This window comes from Sceloporus occidentalis, unplaced genomic scaffold (assembly GCF_023333645.1).
Source record: "Sceloporus occidentalis isolate IW3139 unplaced genomic scaffold, rSceOcc1.0.p SCAF_1, whole genome shotgun sequence".
Lineage (NCBI taxonomy): Eukaryota > Metazoa > Chordata > Lepidosauria > Squamata > Phrynosomatidae > Sceloporus > Sceloporus occidentalis.
Window position 1 is genome coordinate 177030878 of NW_028316981.1, and position 21254 is coordinate 177052131.

General features: G+C 40.0%; 1 protein-coding gene across 2 annotated transcripts in view; it reads left to right on the plus strand.

The window, feature by feature from the left end:
- Window positions 1-21254, plus strand: part of ARAF (A-Raf proto-oncogene, serine/threonine kinase) — a 35413-nt gene that overhangs the window by 2825 nt on the left and 11334 nt on the right. For both annotated transcript variants that reach the window (XM_089483227.1, XM_089483235.1), the window contains exons 2-6: window positions 17402-17634; window positions 17999-18105; window positions 18975-19077; window positions 20635-20789; window positions 20903-21007. In XM_089483227.1, the coding sequence (XP_089339353.1) occupies window positions 17410-17634; window positions 17999-18105; window positions 18975-19077; window positions 20635-20789; window positions 20903-21007 (695 nt within the window). In that variant the 5' untranslated portion in view covers window positions 17402-17409. The remainder of the gene's footprint in view (window positions 1-17401; window positions 17635-17998; window positions 18106-18974; window positions 19078-20634; window positions 20790-20902; window positions 21008-21254) is intronic.

Genomic DNA, 21254 nt, shown 5'->3' on the forward strand with positions numbered 1-21254 from the left:
TTTCCAGAAGGTTACAGTCGTCCCTCCTAATTCGCGAACTTGGAATTCACAAATCTGATTATTCACAAGGTCTCTCCTGACCCCCTCAAATGCCTGGAACAGTTGAGTGAGGCATCAGAGGGGTCAGGAGAGAGCTCCAGCAGCTCCTTCTACCTCCTCTGCCATACTTGGATCACCTGATCCAGGCATGGCAGGGGTGGAGAAAGACCTCTGCGTGTCCCCTCCGGATCCCTGCCATGCTTGGATTGGGTGATCCGGGCATGGCAGGGGGGAGAAAGACCAAGAATGATCCAAACATGGCAGGGGTCCAGAGGGGACCCACAGGGGTCTTTCTCCCCGCTGCCATGCCTAGATCGGGTGATCTAGGCATGGCAAGGGTCTGGAGGGGACCGACACAGGCCCTCATGTGGAGGGAGGGGTTATTTGCAATTTTTCCATATTTGTGGTGGTCCTTCACCCCAACCCCTGTGAATATGGAGGGACGACTGTACACTCTTGTCTTTCATCAGAGGATGGTTCCTTTTTTGTATGGTACTTACATTGGCCTACAGTTTTGGGGGGGGGGTCAATCTTTTTACTAAAATTTCTAGAGTTATACATGAGTACTGTATATGCAGTATATGGTATCAGTGGGATGTCCCAGTCAACAGTCTGCTGCATCTTGTACTTCATACAGTTTCCAAGTGATCGGCAAGGGCAGCCTCACATAAACTGTGTTACATTAGTCTAGTTGAGCAGTACCAGTACATGAACTTTAGAAGCTAGGCTATCCCTGTGCAGAAAATGACATAGCTAATGGATCAGCTGGTGCTGGCTTTCAGTACTCTGTTCATGATAGTTGATGTTGTGTGCTTTCAAGTAATTTCCAACTATCACAGTGTTTTCTGGGGCTGAGTGTGTGTGATTCACTAGGGTCATCCAGTGGGTTTCTATGGCCAAGCATGCACTTGAAGCCTGAGCTCTAGAGTCATAGTCCAATGCTCAAGCCACCGCACTGCCCTTGTTCATTAATGATACAAAAGTGGATCACAGTGCACATAGTTCTCTTTCTGGACAGGGCGCTGAGGTCTATTCTTTAGTCCTTCGCACACCTCTAGCAGGTGTCAGTGTGGGCAAGGGATGGAGGGAAGAGACAGATCAGACAATGAAAATACAGCTGCTTTGGGCTTCCTGGGGAAGGAAAATACACTATGATTTGAATACATCCTCATATTCCTCTCCCTCAAATCTGAGACCAGCTTCTGCTCCATCATCTTAATTGCCTCCCTGTCCCCATTGGTAAGCAGCAGCACAGGGACACACACCCCTGGCATCTCACAGCTGCACAAGTGCGAGAGAGGGCATGGGTGTGAACAGATAGAATGTTATACTATGCCTGTTATGTGTCAGATCCTGACTTGAGTCCACCTGAGCTTCTGGGGACAGGTGGATTTGGGAATAATTTCAAGCTCTGCCCCATCTTCCTTTGGGGTAAGGGTGCAAAACAGTCCAGGAAAAGTTCCTTACCCCACTATGCACAATTAAGAACTGCCAATCCATAGACCCTCTAATTTACTGGGATTGATCTTCAGTTTACTGGCTCTCATCCAGCCCATTACACCATCTTGGCCCCAGACCAGCTGATTCTGACAACAAGGGAAAAGTAATGCTGAATGTCATCAACATTTTGGTGGCACCCAAAACTAATGACCTCATCCATCAGCTTTGTATGGATACAGGACAGCAGAGATTAGAATAGAATGAGTTAGAAAAGAACTCTGAAATGCCCCATAGCTTGGCAACTGTGGAACGAAATGGACATCCTCTAATACTACTGTCTTGTCATCAGCATCATCGTCTCTTACCTGCCTCTCCTTAATAATTGAGGCGAGGAACAACAGACCAACAAATACACAATAACAATTAAAAACACAACATCAGTTAAAAACACATCAGTTTAAAAGAACAAAGAAGAGACATACATATTAACACAATCCTCATTTAAAATTCATCATCATCATAAAACCAGATCTTTTGATAGATGTGGTGTTACCATAACACAGTGCCTCCTAGCATCATCTTTTAGAGCCTGTCACATATCTGTGGTCTCCCCAAACTGCAGATCCCAGGATTCCATAAGATGTAGCTATAGTAGCTAAAGTGGAATTATAGTGCTATAATTGTGCATTGTGAAAAGTCACAGATAGCTGAGGGTTTTACTGCTGGTGTCTCTAAGACTTATCCCAATAGGCTCCTCACTTCCCAGAATAACATTGCTTAGCAAGAAAGTATGACCTTTTTGCCAAGTTCACTGCTGCATACTGCAACCTTTGATCATAGTTGTTTCATGTCCATTGTCATCTACTCTCTGGCATTTCAACTGGCCAAGAAATCATCTGCATGTAGCACATCCCTTAGCCTAAGGCAGGGATGGGGGCAAGTCTCTTCAGGTCATTAGACTGAATGTCCCCGCAGCCTTAGGAAGCAGTTTCAATGACAAGGAATGCTGAGTGTTGGAGCCCAATATCTTCTGGAGGGCAGCTTCCTTCCCACCTAATAAATCACAGCTACTGTTGGGATCTAAGTGTTGGACTATGACTCTGGAGACCAGGGTTTGATTCCCAGCCTAGCCATAAAACCCATTGGGTGACCTTGAACAAGTCACACTCTCTCAGTCTCGGGAAGGCAAAGGCAAACCTCCTCTGAACAAATCTTGCCAAGAAAACCCCAACAGCCTGCATTGCAACACAGTGGAAAGTCTGGGCTGATTCTGTGGTTAGGGAGCAGTGAGGAAGAGGAGGACAAGAGAGTTATGTGGCCACATAGACTCCCATACCAACCCCAGCTACTCTGCTGTCCTTTGGTCTGATGGAAGCTGCTCCCATATCACCATTTTTTTTTTAAATTTTAATATAAATTTTATTAATAAAATTTAAAACAATTACAAGTATACAAGTATACAACAAAATACACAATACGATACACTTTCTCTCGTGTCACTCACATACCATCACATTCATCTATCATCCCTAGATACCAATCCTACATAGTTATATTATATAGATCATCCACCTAATAACCAATAAAATTATCTTGTATCTCATCTTCTTAACTTCTTCTTAACTTCCTATCCCTTACTTACCTATGCCTAACCATATTAACTATCTACCTCTATCCTACTTCCTTTCAATACTTTCTATCTTCAATACATTCTTTCTATCCCATTCTCTTCCTCTCTTGCTCACCTCTCTCATTCATTCTGGATTGACTTCCTGCTTACCATTCTTGTTACGGCTTCATTTAATTTTACTTTCTTAAAAGAGAAATCTCAATGAACACTGGGGTCTATCTCTTTTGTTCTAGTTTATATCTAAATATGTATGCTTACTTAAATTTCCTTTCAAGAATTCTATAACTTCATTCCATTCTTCTACAAATTTACTTTTTGTTTCGTTCCTTAATGCCTGTGTTAGCTTATCCATTTCCATTGCATCATACAATTTCAACAACCAATCCTCCTTTGATGGTATATCATTAGATTTCCACTTTTGTGCAAAACACACTCGAGCAAGGGATATCATATAGAATACAATTTTTTCGTGTCTAGTGTTAATTTCCTCTCCGAATATGCCCAGAAGATAAAATTCCGGTTTTAATTGGATCGTAATATTCAAAATTTCACTAATAGTATCATTTATCATAGTCCAATAATTTTTCGCCCATTTACAGGTCCACCAACAGTGGTAGAAAGTACCTGTTTCGTTTTTACATTTCCAACACTTATTTTCTTTTGTTTTGTATATCTTTGCAATCCTATCTGGTGAAAGATACCACTGATAAAACATTTTATAGAAATTTTCCCTCAAGTTTTGGGAAGCCGTAAATTTATATCCATTTTTCCAGACCTTTTCCCATTGTGATAATAGTATGGGGTGTCCAATATTTTTTGCCCATTTGATCATTTGGTATTTTATCACTTCTTCCTCTGTATCATATTCTAAGAGCACTTTATAAATTTTACCGATTATTTTATTTATTTCAAAGGCCAAAATTTTCCCTAATTGTGTTTCTTTCCCTTTTTCCTCGAATCCATAAGTTTTTAAATCCATCCTAAATCTTTCATAGATTTGCCTGTATGCAAGCCATGATCCTTTCCATCCTTCTTCTATTAATTTATCCTTTGTTTTGATTGTCCAAATCCCGTTTTTATTTTCTAACAAATCACTATAATTAAACCATCTGTTATCGCTGATCATTTCCTTTCTATGGAAAGCTTCGTGAGGTGAGACCCATCCACTTATTTTCCGTAATATTCTATCCCTATATCGATCCCATATTCTCATTAGGGCCTTCCTAATACAATGGTTCGTAAAATTCTTACTTTGTTGAGTTTTCCCATACACCAGGTAGGCGTGCCAACCAAAATTTAAGCCGTCCCCTTCCAATTCTAGTAATTTTTCATCTTTTAGGGTTATCCATTCTTTAATCCATGTTAGCGCACATGCTTCGAAATATATTTTAAGATTGGGAAGATTTAAACCACCCCTGTCTCTAGCGTCCTGTAATGTTTTTAACTTAATTCTCGGTTTTCTCCCTCTCCATATAAATTGACTAATGTCCTTTTGCCAATCTTTAAATGGTTTATCCGAGTTGATAATTGGAATCGTTTGAAATAAATATAGCATTTTGGGTAGGACATTCATTTTAATAACTGATATTCTTCCCAATATCGATAAATTTAGTTTATTCCAATTGGTTAGATCTTCTCTTATTTGGGACCACAGCTTCTTGTAATTATTCTCAAATAACTCTGTAGATTTTTTAGTAATTTGAATCCCTAAATATTTGGTCTTTTTTTCTACCTTTATTCCAAATTTTCCTTCTAATTCTCTCTCTTCATCGTTTTTTATATTTTTTGTCAGAATAATTGATTTATCTTTATTAATTTTACACCCCGTAATTTTACCAAATGAGTCTAATGTTTCCAGAAGGACTTCTAGACTTTCCATGGGGTTTTCCATTATTATGATCACATCGTCTGCAAAGGCTCTAATTTTATACTCGTATTTCTTTATTTTTGCTCCTTTCAGTTTAACGTTGGATCTAACTTCTTTTATCAGCAATTCCATAACTAATAGAAATAATAACGGAGAAAGGGGACAGCCCTGCCGCGTTCCTCTCTGAATATCTATCGTTTTTGTTCTTTCCCCATTAATTCTTAGTTGGGCTTTTTGATTATCATAAATTTTACCCACCCAATTAATAAAATTTCCTTTCACATTAATTCTCTCCAATACTTTCAAGACCAAATCCCAATTTACTGAGTCGAAGGCTTTTTCAAAATCCAAAAAGAATAGACCCAATTTTTTCTCATTATGTTTATCATAATATTCCAATGTATTTATTACCATTCTTAGATTCTCCCTTATATATCGATTAGGTAGAAACCCTCTTTGTTCTTCATCTATTATTTTGCCTAAATATACTTTTAATCTTTTTGATAGTATTGAAGCAAATATTTTGTAATCATTATTTAGGAGAGAAATTGGTCTGTAATTTGCCGGATTTAACTGATCTTTCCCTTCCTTACGAATCAGGGTGATTTCTGCTTGTTTCCACGTTTCCGGTATCTTTCCAATCAGAGCCTCGTTCATTACTCTTTGCAGAGGTTCCAAGATTTCGCCAATAAATGTTTTATAAAATAGTGCAGTAAATCCGTCATTTCCTGGTGCTTTACCAATTCTACATTTCTTAATTGCTTCTTGGATTTCCTCTTTTGTAATTAATTTATTTAGATTCTCTTGTTCATCTTCCTTGAGTGTTTGGATCTTACTATTAGCCAAAAGCTCTTGTATTTCCTTCTCTTCTTCTTTTTGCCTTGTATATAATTCCTTATAATATTCAAGAAACACTTCTTCTATCTCTTTTTGTTGGGTTAGTATCTGGTCTCCTTTCTTTATCCTGTTAATAGTATTTTTCCCTTTTTCTTTCCTTAGCTTATGCGACAACCATTTACCTGTCTTATTAGCATGCTCAAAATTATTTTGTTTTACAACTTTTAAGTTTCTTTCTAATTCATTAATTGCTTCTATTTCTAATTGTTTTTTCAAGGCTTTTATATCATTGAGTATTTTTTTATTGTCTGTTTTCTTTTTTAATTCTTCCTCCTTCTCCTTTAGTATGCTGTTTAGCTCTGTTATTTTTTGTTTTTTCCGTCTCTGATATATTATATTTTGCTGGATAAAAAAACCTCTTATTGTAGCTTTAGCTGCATCCCATACTACTGCTGTGTCAACCTCATTATCTAAATTTTCCCTGAAAAATAAAGTTATCATTTCTTTCGCTTTTTGGACCACCTCTTCATCTTTTGGCAGTTCTTCATTTAATTTCCAGAGGTATTTCCTAAATGGTTCCTTCAAATTTAGTACAATCGGATTATGGTCAGATATCTCTCTATTTAATGTTGATACCTCTTCTATTTCTTTAGTCAGTGAATTAGAAACTAAGAAAAAATCTATCCTTGAAAGGGATTGGTGCCTTTCTGAGTAAAAGGTGAAATTTTTCTCATCGTTGTGTAGGTGTCTCCACGTCTCAATTAGGGAGAAGTTTGAAACTAACTTAAAAAAATTCTTGGGTAATTTACCTTGACTCATATCAATTTTCTTTTCGGAGGCTCGATCTAATTTAGGTTCAATCACCCCATTGAAGTCTCCTAATAGAATTATATGTTCGTAGTCAAATTCTGATATTGTTTTGTTTAATTTGGCGTAGAAGGTATTTTTACTTTCTTGAGGTCCATAGACACCTACTATTAGTATTTTTCTTCCTCCCCAAAAAATTTCTACTCCAACAAATTGTCCATTTCTGTCAACAAATATCTCCCTTGATTCTAGATGGTTTCTGACATATATTATTACCCCTCTTTTACTTTTATCAATCGAACTTATATATTCTTTCCCTAATTTATTGTTTTTAATCAATCTAATATCTTTTGTTTTTATGTGGGATTCTTGTATACAAATAATATCAGAGTTAGTTTTCCCTAGGTATTGGAATATTCTCTTTCTTTTCTGGGGCGAGTTTAGGCCTTTTACATTCCACGATAAGATTCTCATGTTTTCTCTATTTTGTCTTTAGGTGTAAATATGTATATACGTATTAAAGGAGGCAAAACGGCTTTTTCCAAAAAGAATTTGAACTTTATTTGAATAATATAGTTTAATTAATCCAACAGTAAGAAATCAATTAGTTGCTAGACTAAAATTTTAGTTGATTGTCGGGAAATTTAAAAAATAATTTCTCAATCAGTAAAAATATATAAATTCTTCTAAATTCGGAATTTTTAAATTACACTTTTGGATGTCTTTCTTAGTTCCTCACTGTCTCTTCTGTTATCTCCTCTTCTTCGTCATTATTCCCATCCTCATCATCTCTTCCTGGTTTATCTCCTCTCTCATCTTTCTCTCCCTCATCCTCTGTTTCCCTTTTCAGACCAATCAAAAACAGCCTTGCTTTCTCAGTCGAATTTAGTCTCACTTTTCTCTGTTTCCAGGTCACTATGACTCCTTCCAAATCATCCCATTTATAGAGAATTTTCCGGGCTTTCAATTGCTCAATTAAGAAGTTGTATTCTTTCCTTCTTTTCAAGATTTTTCCGGGAATGTCCCTTAAGACTGTGATCTCTTTATTTTCTATCATCAACTTTGTAGTAAAACTCTGTCTTAGAATTATTTCTTTTGTTTGCTTTCTTACGAAGTAGATCACAACATCTCTCGGGAGTTTTTTGATTTTCGCAATTCGGGAGTTTAATCTGTAGACTCGGTCTATTTCCCACGGGAAGAGGGTCTCCGATTCCCCAATAAATTTTGCCAAAATTGGCGTGAGTAGGGTATATAAGTTTTCATTTACATTTTCAGGCAAGCCCCTCAATTTTAGGCAATTTTCTCTTTGTTTCAATTGTAGCCTCAGTATTGATTCTTGTTCCTCTTGTTGATCTTTATATATTGTTTCTACCTTCATTTCCATTTTCTTCATATCGGTTTCCAATTTTTCCACCTTCCCGTTAATTTTCTTCAGATCCACATCAATTTTATCTAGTCTTGAGGTCACTTCTCCTATTTCGTTTCTCAATTCTCTCTTAAATTCTGCTTTTACTTCGTCTCTAGATCTTTCAATTGCTAGGTTTGTTTCCTGATGCATTTTCCTTATTTCTTCCATCATTGTTTCGTTAATTTCTGGTGTTCTGGGAGGTGCTTCCAGTGAAGATCTCCGAAGAGTGTTGACTGATTTCGCTCCAGTTTTTCTAGTACCCACTACCATCTTGGGTATAGTTCAGGCAAAGTGAGTTGGGACCAAAACAAGTAACAAAATAAACACAGAGACAATAATAAGTTCTTGGAACTCTGCAGAGAGTTATTTTCTTAAACTATAAATTAAAAGTTATCCAGATTCAAATTCTATGTTGAGTGGACTTCAGTCCCCAAATTCTCCTTCCAAATTCCTAAATCTTCCAAAAATTTCAAACAATTCCAGGGGGATCAGAAAAATGATAATAAAAATCAAATGTATTTCAAAAGGTTCAAATTTTACCAATTCCTGGATTTCAGTCTTCAATTCTTAATTACTTGTCAAATTTAAGTTTTTACTTTCCTTTCTAATTATAATTTTGCGAATTTAATTTCAAATCTTTTAAAATTCCAAATTTAAATTTAAATTTCGCAAATTTGATTAAAATTCTAATTTTCAATCAGATTGTGTTCCTAATTTAGGTTTTAGTTTCAATTATCTGATCCTCAATTTATAATATACTTATTTGTCCTTGATCTATTACCTCTCTTTCAAAATAGTTTTCCAATAAAATTTTCTGAGTTTGCTATAAGACTTTATATTCAGTTCATCCTCCCCTTATTTTGTTGCTCGCATATAAACAAATTTACTTCTTTTCTTCTATCTTCTAAGTACTCCACCCCCAGACTATCAAACAATGGGAAGTAATCTCCAAGGTTTAACTTAGACCCAATCAGAAGCAAAAAGCTATTTTCAATTTCAAATTTCAGTAAGCTCCAGTTGTCCCTCAGTTAGAAAATAATTTCTTATAAATAGTATATAAGATCTTCCTTTGCAATCCAATAGGCTACTTACTTATTATTTTCACCAGATAGTCAAGCTTAGTTTCCTTTTTGGATTCCTTTCTTTTTTGAAAAGAAAAAAAAAATCCACAAGTACCTAAAGAGAAAAGGTGGGATACTATGATAACAAGTTAGATGCGTATATTACACAATTTATGACCGTGAGGCCCAACTTTGTTAACTACTCCCCTTCTTCAAAACTTTCTATTATACAAAAGAAAGAAATCACAATATAAATCTTGAATTCCCCTTTTTCACCTTAATAAAGCATTAAATTTAATAAAGAAATACAGTTAGGTATTCATATCTATCTATATCTATCTATATCATCTATCTTTACTTTTAACAAGGGTAGAATCATACATATACTGTAGTATTTTGAATCAGTTTGTCCTTTATAATACAGTGGTGCCTCGGGTTACGAAATTAATTAGTTCCGCTGTCAATTTCGTAACCCGAAAAGCCTTCGCAAGCCGAATCGCCATAGCCGCTAATGGGGAAAAGCCGCGATTCCGTGTGAAATCGCGCAGAAAAGCACCAAAAGTTTTTTCGTAACCCGAAAAAACTTTCGCAACCCGGAACAATAATTTCCTATGGGTTTTTTTCGTATCCTGAAAATTTCGTAACCTGGGTATTTCGTATCCCGAGGTACCACTGTATCAAAGTCTATGTAATCAAGTTGGATTGCTCTTTCTTCACCTTTGAATTTTGCTAGTAGTTCATTCAAAAAGTCTGCTTCTATAAGGTTCAAAATATATAAAGAGAGAGAGGAAAAGGAAAGAAAACAAATTATTTCAGTCTTTGGTGGAGATATAAGACAATGTTGCTGTCCTTAATATTGTTACTATATTTCTTTCTGGCAGCTAATGCTCTCTCACGTCTTTCTGCCTCCTCTGCGCTTTATCTCTCCACCTTAGCAATAATTATGTCCAGCTGCTTTCTCTTCCTTGATTGAAGCCACCTGCATGTAGCCTTGGATATAGAGAAGCAACAAGGAGAGGGGAGGGGGGTAGCAAGAGATATGGAGAATAATATAGGATAGTAATAGAACAAGGAGAGAGGGGAGAAGAAAGTAATAAAGAAAACAAGAGACCATTAAAAAGAAAAAGGAGAAGAGGAAGAGAAAAGAGAAGAGGAAAGAGGAAAGAAGAGGAAAGAAAGAGAGAGATGAGAAAAAAAAAACAAACAGTCTTTGTTCGAACTTCAGGCTGCCTTGAGCTCCATTGTTGTCGTTTTCCACACTCCCTTTCAGCAGTAATTGTCTCTCCCAATTGTCTGGTATAAGGTCTCAGTTCTCTACTTTTATACAGGTGACAAATGTAGGACACTTAATTTAATAGTCAATATCCATGTCTGTGAAATAAATACAAAGTATACAGCACAAAACCATTTCTCTCCCTTGTAGCTCGAGCCTCGGTCAGCAGCTCCGAATCTCACTCAGTTCACTTCACTTTCTCCCCTTCAAATAGGAGGTTGGAGTTAAACATAATCAGCCGGCTTTCTAATTATTTGATCCTTTTTAGTCTCTAGCCTGTAGATAGATCCCTCCCTTTTTGTAGAAAGTATCACCTGGGTAAGCTCTATCTTCTCTTGTCTTCTTCAAAGGAAAAAAGTTAAAAGTGGTGGCGGCACTTCTGCCAACAAGCCGCGGCTTGTGGCTCCTCGCTGCGGGCGTGGACGCTCGGGCTTCCCCTCTCGCCTCCTTGTCTCTCGCGGTCCGCGGGTCGCGCCGGCATCTAGCGGCTCGCGTTCCGCATCTCCGGTCTCGCTCTCCCTTCTCTCCTCAGGGCAAGAGTTCCAAGGCGTGGGGTCACCAGTCGAGCCCCTCTGCTTCCCCTTTATCGGGGGGACCCGCTTGACCGGCTGGCAAGTCACTCCAGCCAGCCCCGACCCCGCAGCCTACAATCACCCTCCGGAGCCTTCCTAGAGAGGTGATTCTTGCGCCGCCATAACCACCGGAAGTCCTCCCATATCACCAATTTTAAAGAAAGATTCAAATGCCAATTCAGTCAGCTCTTGCACATTGAATGGATGCAGTACAGTTTGTTATATATCTCAGTCAGCACTGTTCGGGCAACCATGGGGGATGTGCTCTGCACCATTGGCACATGAGAGACTGTCTATCCTATTCATCTTCCCTAACTGATTGCAAATTTTGCCACCTGAATAAGCTGCGAAGTAGGAGTGACTGCAACTTTTAAGACTTTTTTTTAAAAAATCATCAAAATTCTAGCTCTATCTTATTTTAACTTGGTTGCAAATCACCTTAGGTCCTGTGACAGGAGAAAGTCAGGATATGAAAGAAATACATGTCTCTTTCTTTCAGTAGTGGGCAAGCTGTGACCCTCCAAGGCCTTGTTAGATGGCAACTCCCTTGAGACCTAGCCACTATGGCTAATGGTGAAATCCATCTACATGCGGAAAGCCACAAGTAAATCACTCCTGAGTTGTTAGCTGCCAGTTCACAGTGACAGTCCATAAAATACAAAATTCCTAATGATGATGAAAGTTAAATTTTCAGTATGATCTCAATAACTGTGATTAAAAATAATTGTAAGCCGCCCTGAAAGCCATTAGGGCTGAAGGGTGGGATATAAATATCTAAATAAATAATAAAAAATATATCAGTTGAATAAAGTAATAAATAAATAAATAATAAAGTAAGCAGTATAATAAAGTTAGCATGTATGGCCAGAGCAAAAGAAAACATAGTCAAAAGCCATGAAATTTTCAAACATTTGGTTTCCCCTTTATACAGTACAGTCTTCCCCTCCCTTACATGGACCCCCCCATGTAAGGGGAAAATCGTGTATGCTCGCTCCCCATTGAAAATAATGTGTGCACCATTCATAACATTGTACCGTGGCTTCAATGTATACAGTGGTGCGGGCTCACTATATGAACATGCATAAAGAAAATAGGGAGCCACCAAAGGTGGGTATTTTCTGAAAGTTGGGTTGAACACTAGAGGTGTCCCTTGTTCATGCAATGCAAGTAAGAATTTAGGTCCATTCTCTTCCCAACTGCAGAGCTTATCAGAATATATTATCATTTTTGAAGATGTTCTCCAACATATATGTGTAGTTCTGCATGGGAAAAGGAGGACAGCCTGATGTTTGTAAGGACAAGTTGCAGTTGCTTAGTTGGGAGAAAGAAAAGTAGGCTGGATGGGCTTGTAGATGCTGCATAACCTATTCATTAAGAAGGTGTGGAAATGCAACATATGTTGCTGAATGGCAATTCCCATCATCCCTAGCCACCATAATGAGTGCTATTACCCAGCAACATACATAAGGCACAGATTACCTAGACCTGAACAATAATATCAAGACCAAGAATTATTTGTCGATGAGACCTTTTCCTACTTGATATTTGCTGCCCAAGTTCCCAATTCTCCTTGCATGTTACTATCGATAAAAAGGTTGTCTATTAAAATATTTCTATCCTGCACTATACAAGAGAATCTCAGAATGGTATACACAGATGCAATCGATTTAGAACAATTTAAATTTAAAACAGAAATATTTTGAGCGGTCTATAAACATTCAGAGACACAGTCACATTAGTTTGGATCATGATGCCATGAGTTGAAGTTGATGCAAAGGCACCTAACAACAGTGGCCTCTGGCAGACCTCAGTCCTCAGGCAGGCAGACTATCAAGATTCCAAGCCATTTAGATTTTGAACATCATTGCCCATACTCTGAATTCAGACTCCTGTTAGACACATTTCCAGTCTAAATTAATAATCAGATCACAGCAGTTTATACGCTGGTGAATTTCCAATTAGACTGATTTCCAAAGTCACCAGTGCATAAACTGCAGCAGTCTATCCCTGTTCAGGAATGGCCATAGCCAGTGAGTCAGTTGAACATGGCCTAGGCATTCCAAGCCATGTCATTCACCTGGACTGCCATTGACAGAAATGGATCCAGAAGCATCTCCAAACTACACACTTGCTCCTACAGGCAACCCAAACCAGTGTAGAGCAGGGCTGTGTAGTCAGTACACCAAACCTTCAGTGCCTCTGTTTTTCTGTTGTCCGACTTAAGCTCCTTTATAAATGCAAATGTGTATTAATTAGTAATATCATGTTTCTTGTAACAAAATGGTAGCATAATGCATCACATATCACATCACATAAATCAACAAGTTACTTAGATTGTTAGAAAATCGAATATACTTGTTTGATTAAAATTTCTGAACAAGAAGACTTTCCTAAATGCCTATGAAAGTAAATATGCAACAGACTGTGTGCCTTCAAGTCACTTGTCAAGCTAAGGTAAACCCATGAATTTTCTAGGGTTTTCTTAGGCAATGAATAGCAAGTTCCTTCCTTTGAATTGATACTCGACAGCACCTGGCATTCATTGGTGGCCTCCCTTCCAAGTCCTAATCAGAGCTGACCCTGCTTAACTTCTACTATCAGGCAGGATTTGGTGCCTATAGCGTATTTAGACAACAAACTAGACATTTAATATTGCAAGTTTTTGTTTTGTAGCTGGAGTCATCTTGACTTCATAGCCCTAATGTAGTTTATTTACCTGGTTCCCAGTATAATAGTTGCCCTCCTTTCAATATCAGCCCCATTTTAGTGCTAAACATGAGATGCCACTCTGGATGAGCAGAAGGCGAGCTTTATCAATAGTCAACTTTGGTTTTTTTCTACCATCAGACTGACTGATTTTTTGTCCTGATCTTGATCGTAAGCTTCTGTGGCTGTTCTTTATATAGAAAGGCAGGATGTGACTTTCAGCCTTCTAACAAAATTAGAGAAGGGTCGCAGTGTGTCAGCAGCTGCCCCCATTCCTACATTTTAGTGTTAAGGGAGTCCATCTTAGCTTAATCATAGCTGCCACATCCCTCAATTCATGGCATTTTTCACAATTACCGTTCCCAGTAGCAAACCTGTCTCAGTGTTTCTATTTTAGTGCTGACAAGGTAACAGTAGGATGCTATCGATACCCATGATTAATGGGCGCCTGAACGATGGCGGTGCTAATTTGTTTCTTTCAATAGAACAGTTTCTGGAGAATGTGCCTCCCACTCTAGTCTCTGGGATCTATTAGGGAACAGTTTGACAACAACCTATTACCCACACATTTTCCCCCTTGTTAAAGATGGCTGCTAGTGCTTTAGAATCAAAATACAGTTGTCCCTCCATATTTGCTAGGGTTAGGGGAACAAGACCCCCATGAATATGGAAAAAACGCAAATAACAAAAACACTGTTTTTACCTGAGAGGACACCTCTCTAGGAATCTCCAGGTCCTCCAGTGCAACTCTGTGGTCAATGTCCAACATACACTGACCATAGAATGGCACTGGAGTAGCTACAAATGGTCTTTCAGTGCAACTTTTAGTTAAAGTTGACCACAGAGTTGCACTGGAGAACCATGACAGTCCTAGAGAGAATATATTAATGAAATCCGTGAATAATCAAATCCACAAATATCAAAGCAGCAAATATGGAGGGATGACTATACATCCCAAAGCTGGGAAGTTTAAGAGAGGCTAACAATGGGGTGCCTGCAGAGTTGAGTTCCTGGCTACTGCCAACTCAGCAGAAAATAATGGTGATACTGGATTTTCTTTAGAGACCCCTGCGAACTCCATATTCTGTTCTACCACCAGGACCAGCAGTCCCAAGAACCAGCACAATGTAGTTGTTTAGGATTAGGATTCAGAGAGGCCAAGAGTTGATGCACAGCCATGGAAATCCACTAGATGCCCTTGGGCAAGTCACACTTTGCCTCAGAGGAAGGCAATGTCAAACCTCCTCTGATAAATCTTTCTGAGAAACCCCTCTAATGGGCTCTAATCTGTGGATGCTTGAGTCCCAGTATATACAGTGGCATAGTAAGTCAGGTCACTACATCCTAATTTGGCCCCAATAGGGACACAAGTGTTGTGTGTATGTGCCTTAAATTCATCTGTCAATTTATGGTAATCCCATGAATTTCATAGGGGTTTCTTAGACAAGGAATACTAAAGAGGCAGTTTTGCCAGTTCCTTCCTCTGAAATATAGCCTGCTTAGCTTCCAAGATGAGGCCCTATACAGTGGGTCCTTGGGATCCACTGCAGTTTGGTTCCAAGATGCCCTCACAGATCCCAAAATCTGTGATACTCGAGTCTCATATACAATGGCATAATAAAATAGTATCCCTCATAGAAAATGGCAAAAGCAAGGTTTGCTTTTTGGAATTTATACTTTTCAAAAATATTTTCAAGCCACTCAGAAGCTGTTAGGGAGAGGGGAGCAGCAATGCTGATGGCTATCATTGGCCAACTTTGTGGCATTTTTTCCCATTTTCTCCTCACTTCACTAGTGGTATGTGATGGGTGGATGCATGGTTGGCAGTGAGAAGCTCCAGAGATCTCTGGCATCCTGCCTGCTCCAAGCCTCTGGGAATGAGAATCCATCATTCCATACACATAATTAATGTACTGTCAATCTGTGACATGCTCTTTTATGTTCCAGTGGCATGCTTGGGTGGAAAGTCACCTTCTCATTGAAAATAATAGCTATAATGAATAATTATTGGCCAGTATCCAGGCTACCATTTTTTGGGCAAGGTATTGGAATGTGTGGTGGCTTCCCAGCTGCAGGGGTTTCTGAATGAAATAGATTTATCTGGATCCATTTCAATCTGGTTTTAGGCCTAGCTATGGAATGGAGACAGCCTTGGTTGCCTTGGTGAATGACCTACGCAGGAAACTGGACAGGGGGAGTATGTCCCTGTTAGTTCTGCTGGACTTCTCATTGGCTTTTGATACCACTGACCATGGTGTCCTTCTGGGCCGCCTCTCTGGGATCGGACTTGGAGATACTTGGAGAAACTGTTTTACAGTAGCTCTGTTCCTTCCTGGACAGGCAAACCCAGAAAGTGGACCTGGGAGACTCCTGCTCAACCTGGCAATTGGCCTGTAGGGTTCCTTAGGGTTCTGTGTTGTCCTCTGTGCTATTTAACATATACATGAAACCACTCAGAAAGGTTGTCCAGAGTTTTGGGATGTGATTCCATCAATATGCAGATGACACCCAACTCTATTACTCCTTCCCACTCCCATCCAAGGAGTCTGTCCTGGTCCTAAACCAGTGTCTGCCATCAGTAATGAACTGGATGAAGGCAAACAAATTGAAACTTAATCCAGACTCCTGATCAGTCGGAAGGCAGAGCAAGGAACAGGGCTGTGTAGATGGTGTTATATTCCCCCTGAAGATGCAGGTTTGCAATTTAGGGGTACTCTGGACTCAGCTTTGAACCTGGAGGCCCAGGTCTCTGCAGTAACCAGGAGTGCTTTTACACGTTTAAAGCTTGTGTGCCAACCGCACCTGTTGGATATGCCCTCAGTGGTGCATGCCTTGGTTACATCCTTTGTACGTGCCCCCATGTGCTTCTCATTAGCTGAGAATGCAATAAGAAAATATCCTCTGTCAATTTATTTCTCCTCCTCCTCCTCCTCCCCATTATTATTATTAAGCTTTATTTATATAGCGCAGTAAATTTACACAGCGCTGTATATACAGTCTTTTTAATTAGACGGTCCTTCAGACAGCAAGGTGTAAACCAGCTGATGTCTCCCTCTGTCTTCCTCAGCACTGTTAAATGGACTCTTTGCCAGCCCTGCCAGATACAGTATTCTCCGGATATTTTGGCCTATAGACACCATCAATTGCAGTTACATAACCAGCGATCAAGGATAATGGGATCTGTAGGACAACGTGTTTGGAGAGTGCTGAGATGAATACACTTGTACAGACAGACTATATTGTTTTAAAATAAATTACTCAACAAGGTATTAGAGATAATCACCTGATATTAGTGAGGTGTTTTTCTAGGAGATTATGCCAGGCTTTCCTTGCAAATTGTGAGGAGCTAGAAATTTCCTTTTAGTTTTCAGGTAAAATCTAAGGCACTTTTACACTATACAGTTATAGCATTCTGACTCCACTGTGATTGCTATGGTTGCATCCTGTGGAATCCTGGGATTTGTAATTTGGTCAGAAATACCAGTCGAGTTCCCTGACTGAGGATTCTAAAGGACCCTCACTCAACTATACATCCTAGCATTCCATAGGATGCAGTCAATAAAGTGGTATGATAGTGCTACAGTTGTGCAGTGTAGAAAAGACTAAAGTGCCCAAGGTACCAATTTTTAAATCTTTTTGTTAGAGTTCAGATTCTATCTTAGTATGAAAAATAAAAACTATGTGGGAATAGATGCAGCAATTTCTGTGGTAGCTGTAATCCTGTCTGTCTGATGAGTTGCTTTGCCTGTCTTTCCTTGCAGGCACTTGGATGAAGCGCAACCAGAATCCTTCTGGTTCTGTCACGAATGGCTTCGCTGCCTCCTCTCCCAACTCTGGCCCTTCAACTGGGGACAGGAGTGAAAGCTTTCTGCCATTTGGGGATAGCCTGACAACAATGCTAGCCACTCGGAGGAAAAAGCTGGTCAGGAGGCCCATGGCCGACACACGAGGGGGGACCATCAAAGTGGATCTCCCCAATCAACAAAGAACAGTGGTGAGTAAGCCATTCCGAGGGAGAAGGGAGTTGTCCCAAGGATCTCGTGCAGGAGTCAGTCAGGACATGCTTGTAGCTCAGGCAAAGTTCCAGCCCAAATATCGTTACACTTCTTGTCCATGAAGGTCCAGTGGTCAGGCTGACTAGGGAGGACCGTCTTACAGAATGCTGGCATTTGTAGTTTTGTGTGGCACCAGCACTCAATGGAACCTAAAGACCTTGTCAAACTACAGATCCCAGGCTTCCGTAGAGTGGAGCTACATCACTTAAAGTGGTTTCAAACTGCATTATTTCTGCAGTGTAGGTGCACCCTGGAAGGGCAGTTTGGCTGCTGCCTTGCCCACACAAATCTGCTTCCTCTCAGGTGACTGTCCGGCCAGGTACGACTGTCTACAGTTCCTTGGACAAGGCCCTGAAGGTGCGTGGCCTCAACCAGGACTGCTGCGTTGTCTACAGGAAAGCGGGCGATGGGTGAGTGTTGTCAGGGAGAAGGGCAGGGAGGGGTGCTGGGAACCATCAGGTGAGCTGGCTGCTTATCATCAGGTGAGAAGCAAATACTAAGGAGCAGCTCTACATCCTTGTCCTACTCTAAATTTTGCATTAGTGATAACTATATCTGGCTCCATTTGGCAGATCTTGTGCTTCTAAGTAAAAATAGAAAAACCCAGAGTATCTCTTGCAGGCTTGAAGTCTGTCAACCTCCATGTTTTTCCATCCTCATGGAGGTCATCTTCTCAGTTTCGAGCTCATTCCACAAAGCTGTGGCCTAGAGCACACATGAAATTTCAATCCCAGTCAATTTAACAGCCTTTCCTTTTCTCACAGAGCCTGGCTGTAAATATTTTGAGGATCTTGTTCCTTGAGCTGTTGGAATATTTGTGAACATCCCATCTCAATTCAGCCAAGTACCAGGGACTTCCCCATCTCAAGTATGATGGGGAAGGAGTTTGAGGGATCTTGACAAATGCAAAATGAAGAGAGAAAATACCCCCAGAACAAGACTAAAATGCAGAACTTATGTTGCCATCACCTGATGGAGAGTTTACTTGCTGCAGCAATTGGGACATGTTAAAGTTTTTTGTGGCATGGGGTTGGAATTGTTTCCTTCAATCCCAGGGTCTGTAACCTAATACTGATGATCGACTTGAAACTCATCAGTGTATAGGAAGATCTGGACTTGTGGAAGGGCTTCTCTTCCTCCTGTATGCATTGCTTTGAGACTGAATATCAGCCATGGTGTTATTGTTGTCGTTAGAGCAAAGAAGTGTGGGTCTCCAGTGGTTAATGAGCTTTGGGTCTCACAGCTGAAGTAGCTTTCTTCACATCGATCCTGTGTGCAGGCGGAAGACCATCACGGATTGGGAAACAGACCTGGTGAATCTGGAAGGAGCCGAGCTCTCTGTGGAAGTCCTGGAAAATGTACCGCTTACGATGCACAATTTTGTGAGTCACTTGACATCCTCCACTTGCATGATATCTATAGTCCCCAAGAAATAACATGAAATGGCAGTGAAAAACCATTGGCCCTACAAAAGCCAATTGGATTACCATTCCCATCTACATTGACTATTGACCATGCTGATGGGAAAGCTGGAAGTTGGAATCAAACATCAGGAGATTCCACACCTCTGCTGTGTAAGCACATTTGCTTCTTCCCTCCTCTTCCAAAACAGCCCATGACAGGGATGGGTCAAATGTGGCCCATTGGCGACATACAGTTATGTAGACCCCCTACTGAGATGAAAAAAAAATGAAACTGGATGTGGACCTCTGGCCTTTTGTTTTCTGGTTTTTGCATTTCTGGACCTGGTGTGGCTTGTGATAATTTCTAGGGTGAAAAATTGCCTCTGAATGGTTTCAAGTTACCCTTCCTTGGCCTACAGAAATATGCTGGTTCAATAAGGATGTCTGTGTATGCAACAAAATCAACTACAAAGCTGGTTTTAGTCAGCCTGGTGTAATGGTGTGAGTGTTATACTAAGACTCTGGTAGATTAGAGTTCAAATCCCCACTGAGTCATGGAAACTCACTGTGTGACCTGGAGCAAGTCATACTTTCACAGCTTCAGAGGAAGGCAATGACAAACTCCCTCTGACTGAACAAATCTGGTCCAGAAAAACACATGTTTTTTCTTAGGATAGCCACAAGTTGAACAACAACTCCTGCACCAAAAACCACATGATGGAGACCATACCTGTTAACCTTACTAATTTGTTTCTGTACACCTCCATCCTTATGCTCTCTGGATATGTTAGACTATAACTCCTATCATCCTTGTCTATTGGTCTTGTCCACCAGGACTCATGTAGGGTTTATTATATAAATATGTCAGGAAGGCTCTCCATTAAGAAAGGCTACTACAGGTTATGTGTTTATACAGAGCTGGGTTATTTAGGAAAATAGTTATTTATGAGTTATATAAAAGAGATGAAAAAAATGAAAGAAACATGGAAAGATGAACCCCAAATTCTAAAAAGCGACAGTTAACAGAGGGCATCTTCTTGTTGAATTCTGAATCTAAGGAAAGCTGATCTGTCATGAGGGCTTGGGGGTAACTGAACTGTTGCCAATAGCTGTAGAGAGTGAGAATATTGGGAATTGTAGTCCAGCACCATCTAGAAGGTGTCATGCTGGGGAAGGCTCCTTCAAGACTGTTTTCCATTATACAACTATAGCACTATGATTCTACTTTAACTGCCATGGCAAGTTCCTGGGAATTTATAGTTTGGTAAAGCACTAGAGCACTGTGAATGAGAATTCCAAATAACCCTTCCCCAAACTTCCAGGATTCTAAAGGAAGCAGTCATGGCAACTTAAGTGGAATGAAAGAGCTATAACTGTGTTGTGTGGAAGGGCCCTTCGTTTCTTTGTTTGTTTGTTTTGCTCAGCTTCCCATGCGACTTACCAAAAGACAGTCAGAAAGATCCCAGCCCATCACTAACACAGCACTCAGGTGCTGCTTCTCCCTGTCTGGCCTGAAATCTCATTTCTTTTGGGCAGGTCCGGAAGACCTACTTCCGCATGGTTTTTTGTGATTTTTGCCTTAAGTTCCTGTTTCACGGCTTCCGCTGCCAGACATGTGGCTACAAGTTCCATGAACACTGCAGCAGCAGAGTGCCTACAGTCTGTGTGGACCTAGCTACGACACATAAGCCGTGAGTGTCTCCCTGGGTGCTCCGCTTTTTGTTCTTCCATCAAGGGAAGAGTTCCAGAAATTGGTTCAGTCCTTGTTTCCCTTTGTGTTAAGTATCATTTTTCTTCCCTCTAGTGTGTATAGCCATGAATCATGGCAGTATCCTTCACTGTGGCCAGATAATGCCTCGGCTGCCCTAGTCCAGCCTATCCATGAACCTATGACCCCTCAACCTGTCAGGTAAGTGATGGGCTCACAACTGGACTTTACAGAACTAGAAATAACTAATGGAGCATTGTAGCTCCAAGAGGACATGATGGGGTATAAAGGTATATCACAGAATATTAAGGTTAGGATTGTACATGCCATTATATTTCCCATTTGTCTGTATGGTTGTGGAAGCTGAATAGTGCAGAAAACCAAAAGGAAGAAAATCAATTCATTTGAGATGTGATGGCATATTGGCTTGAGCATTGAACTATGACTC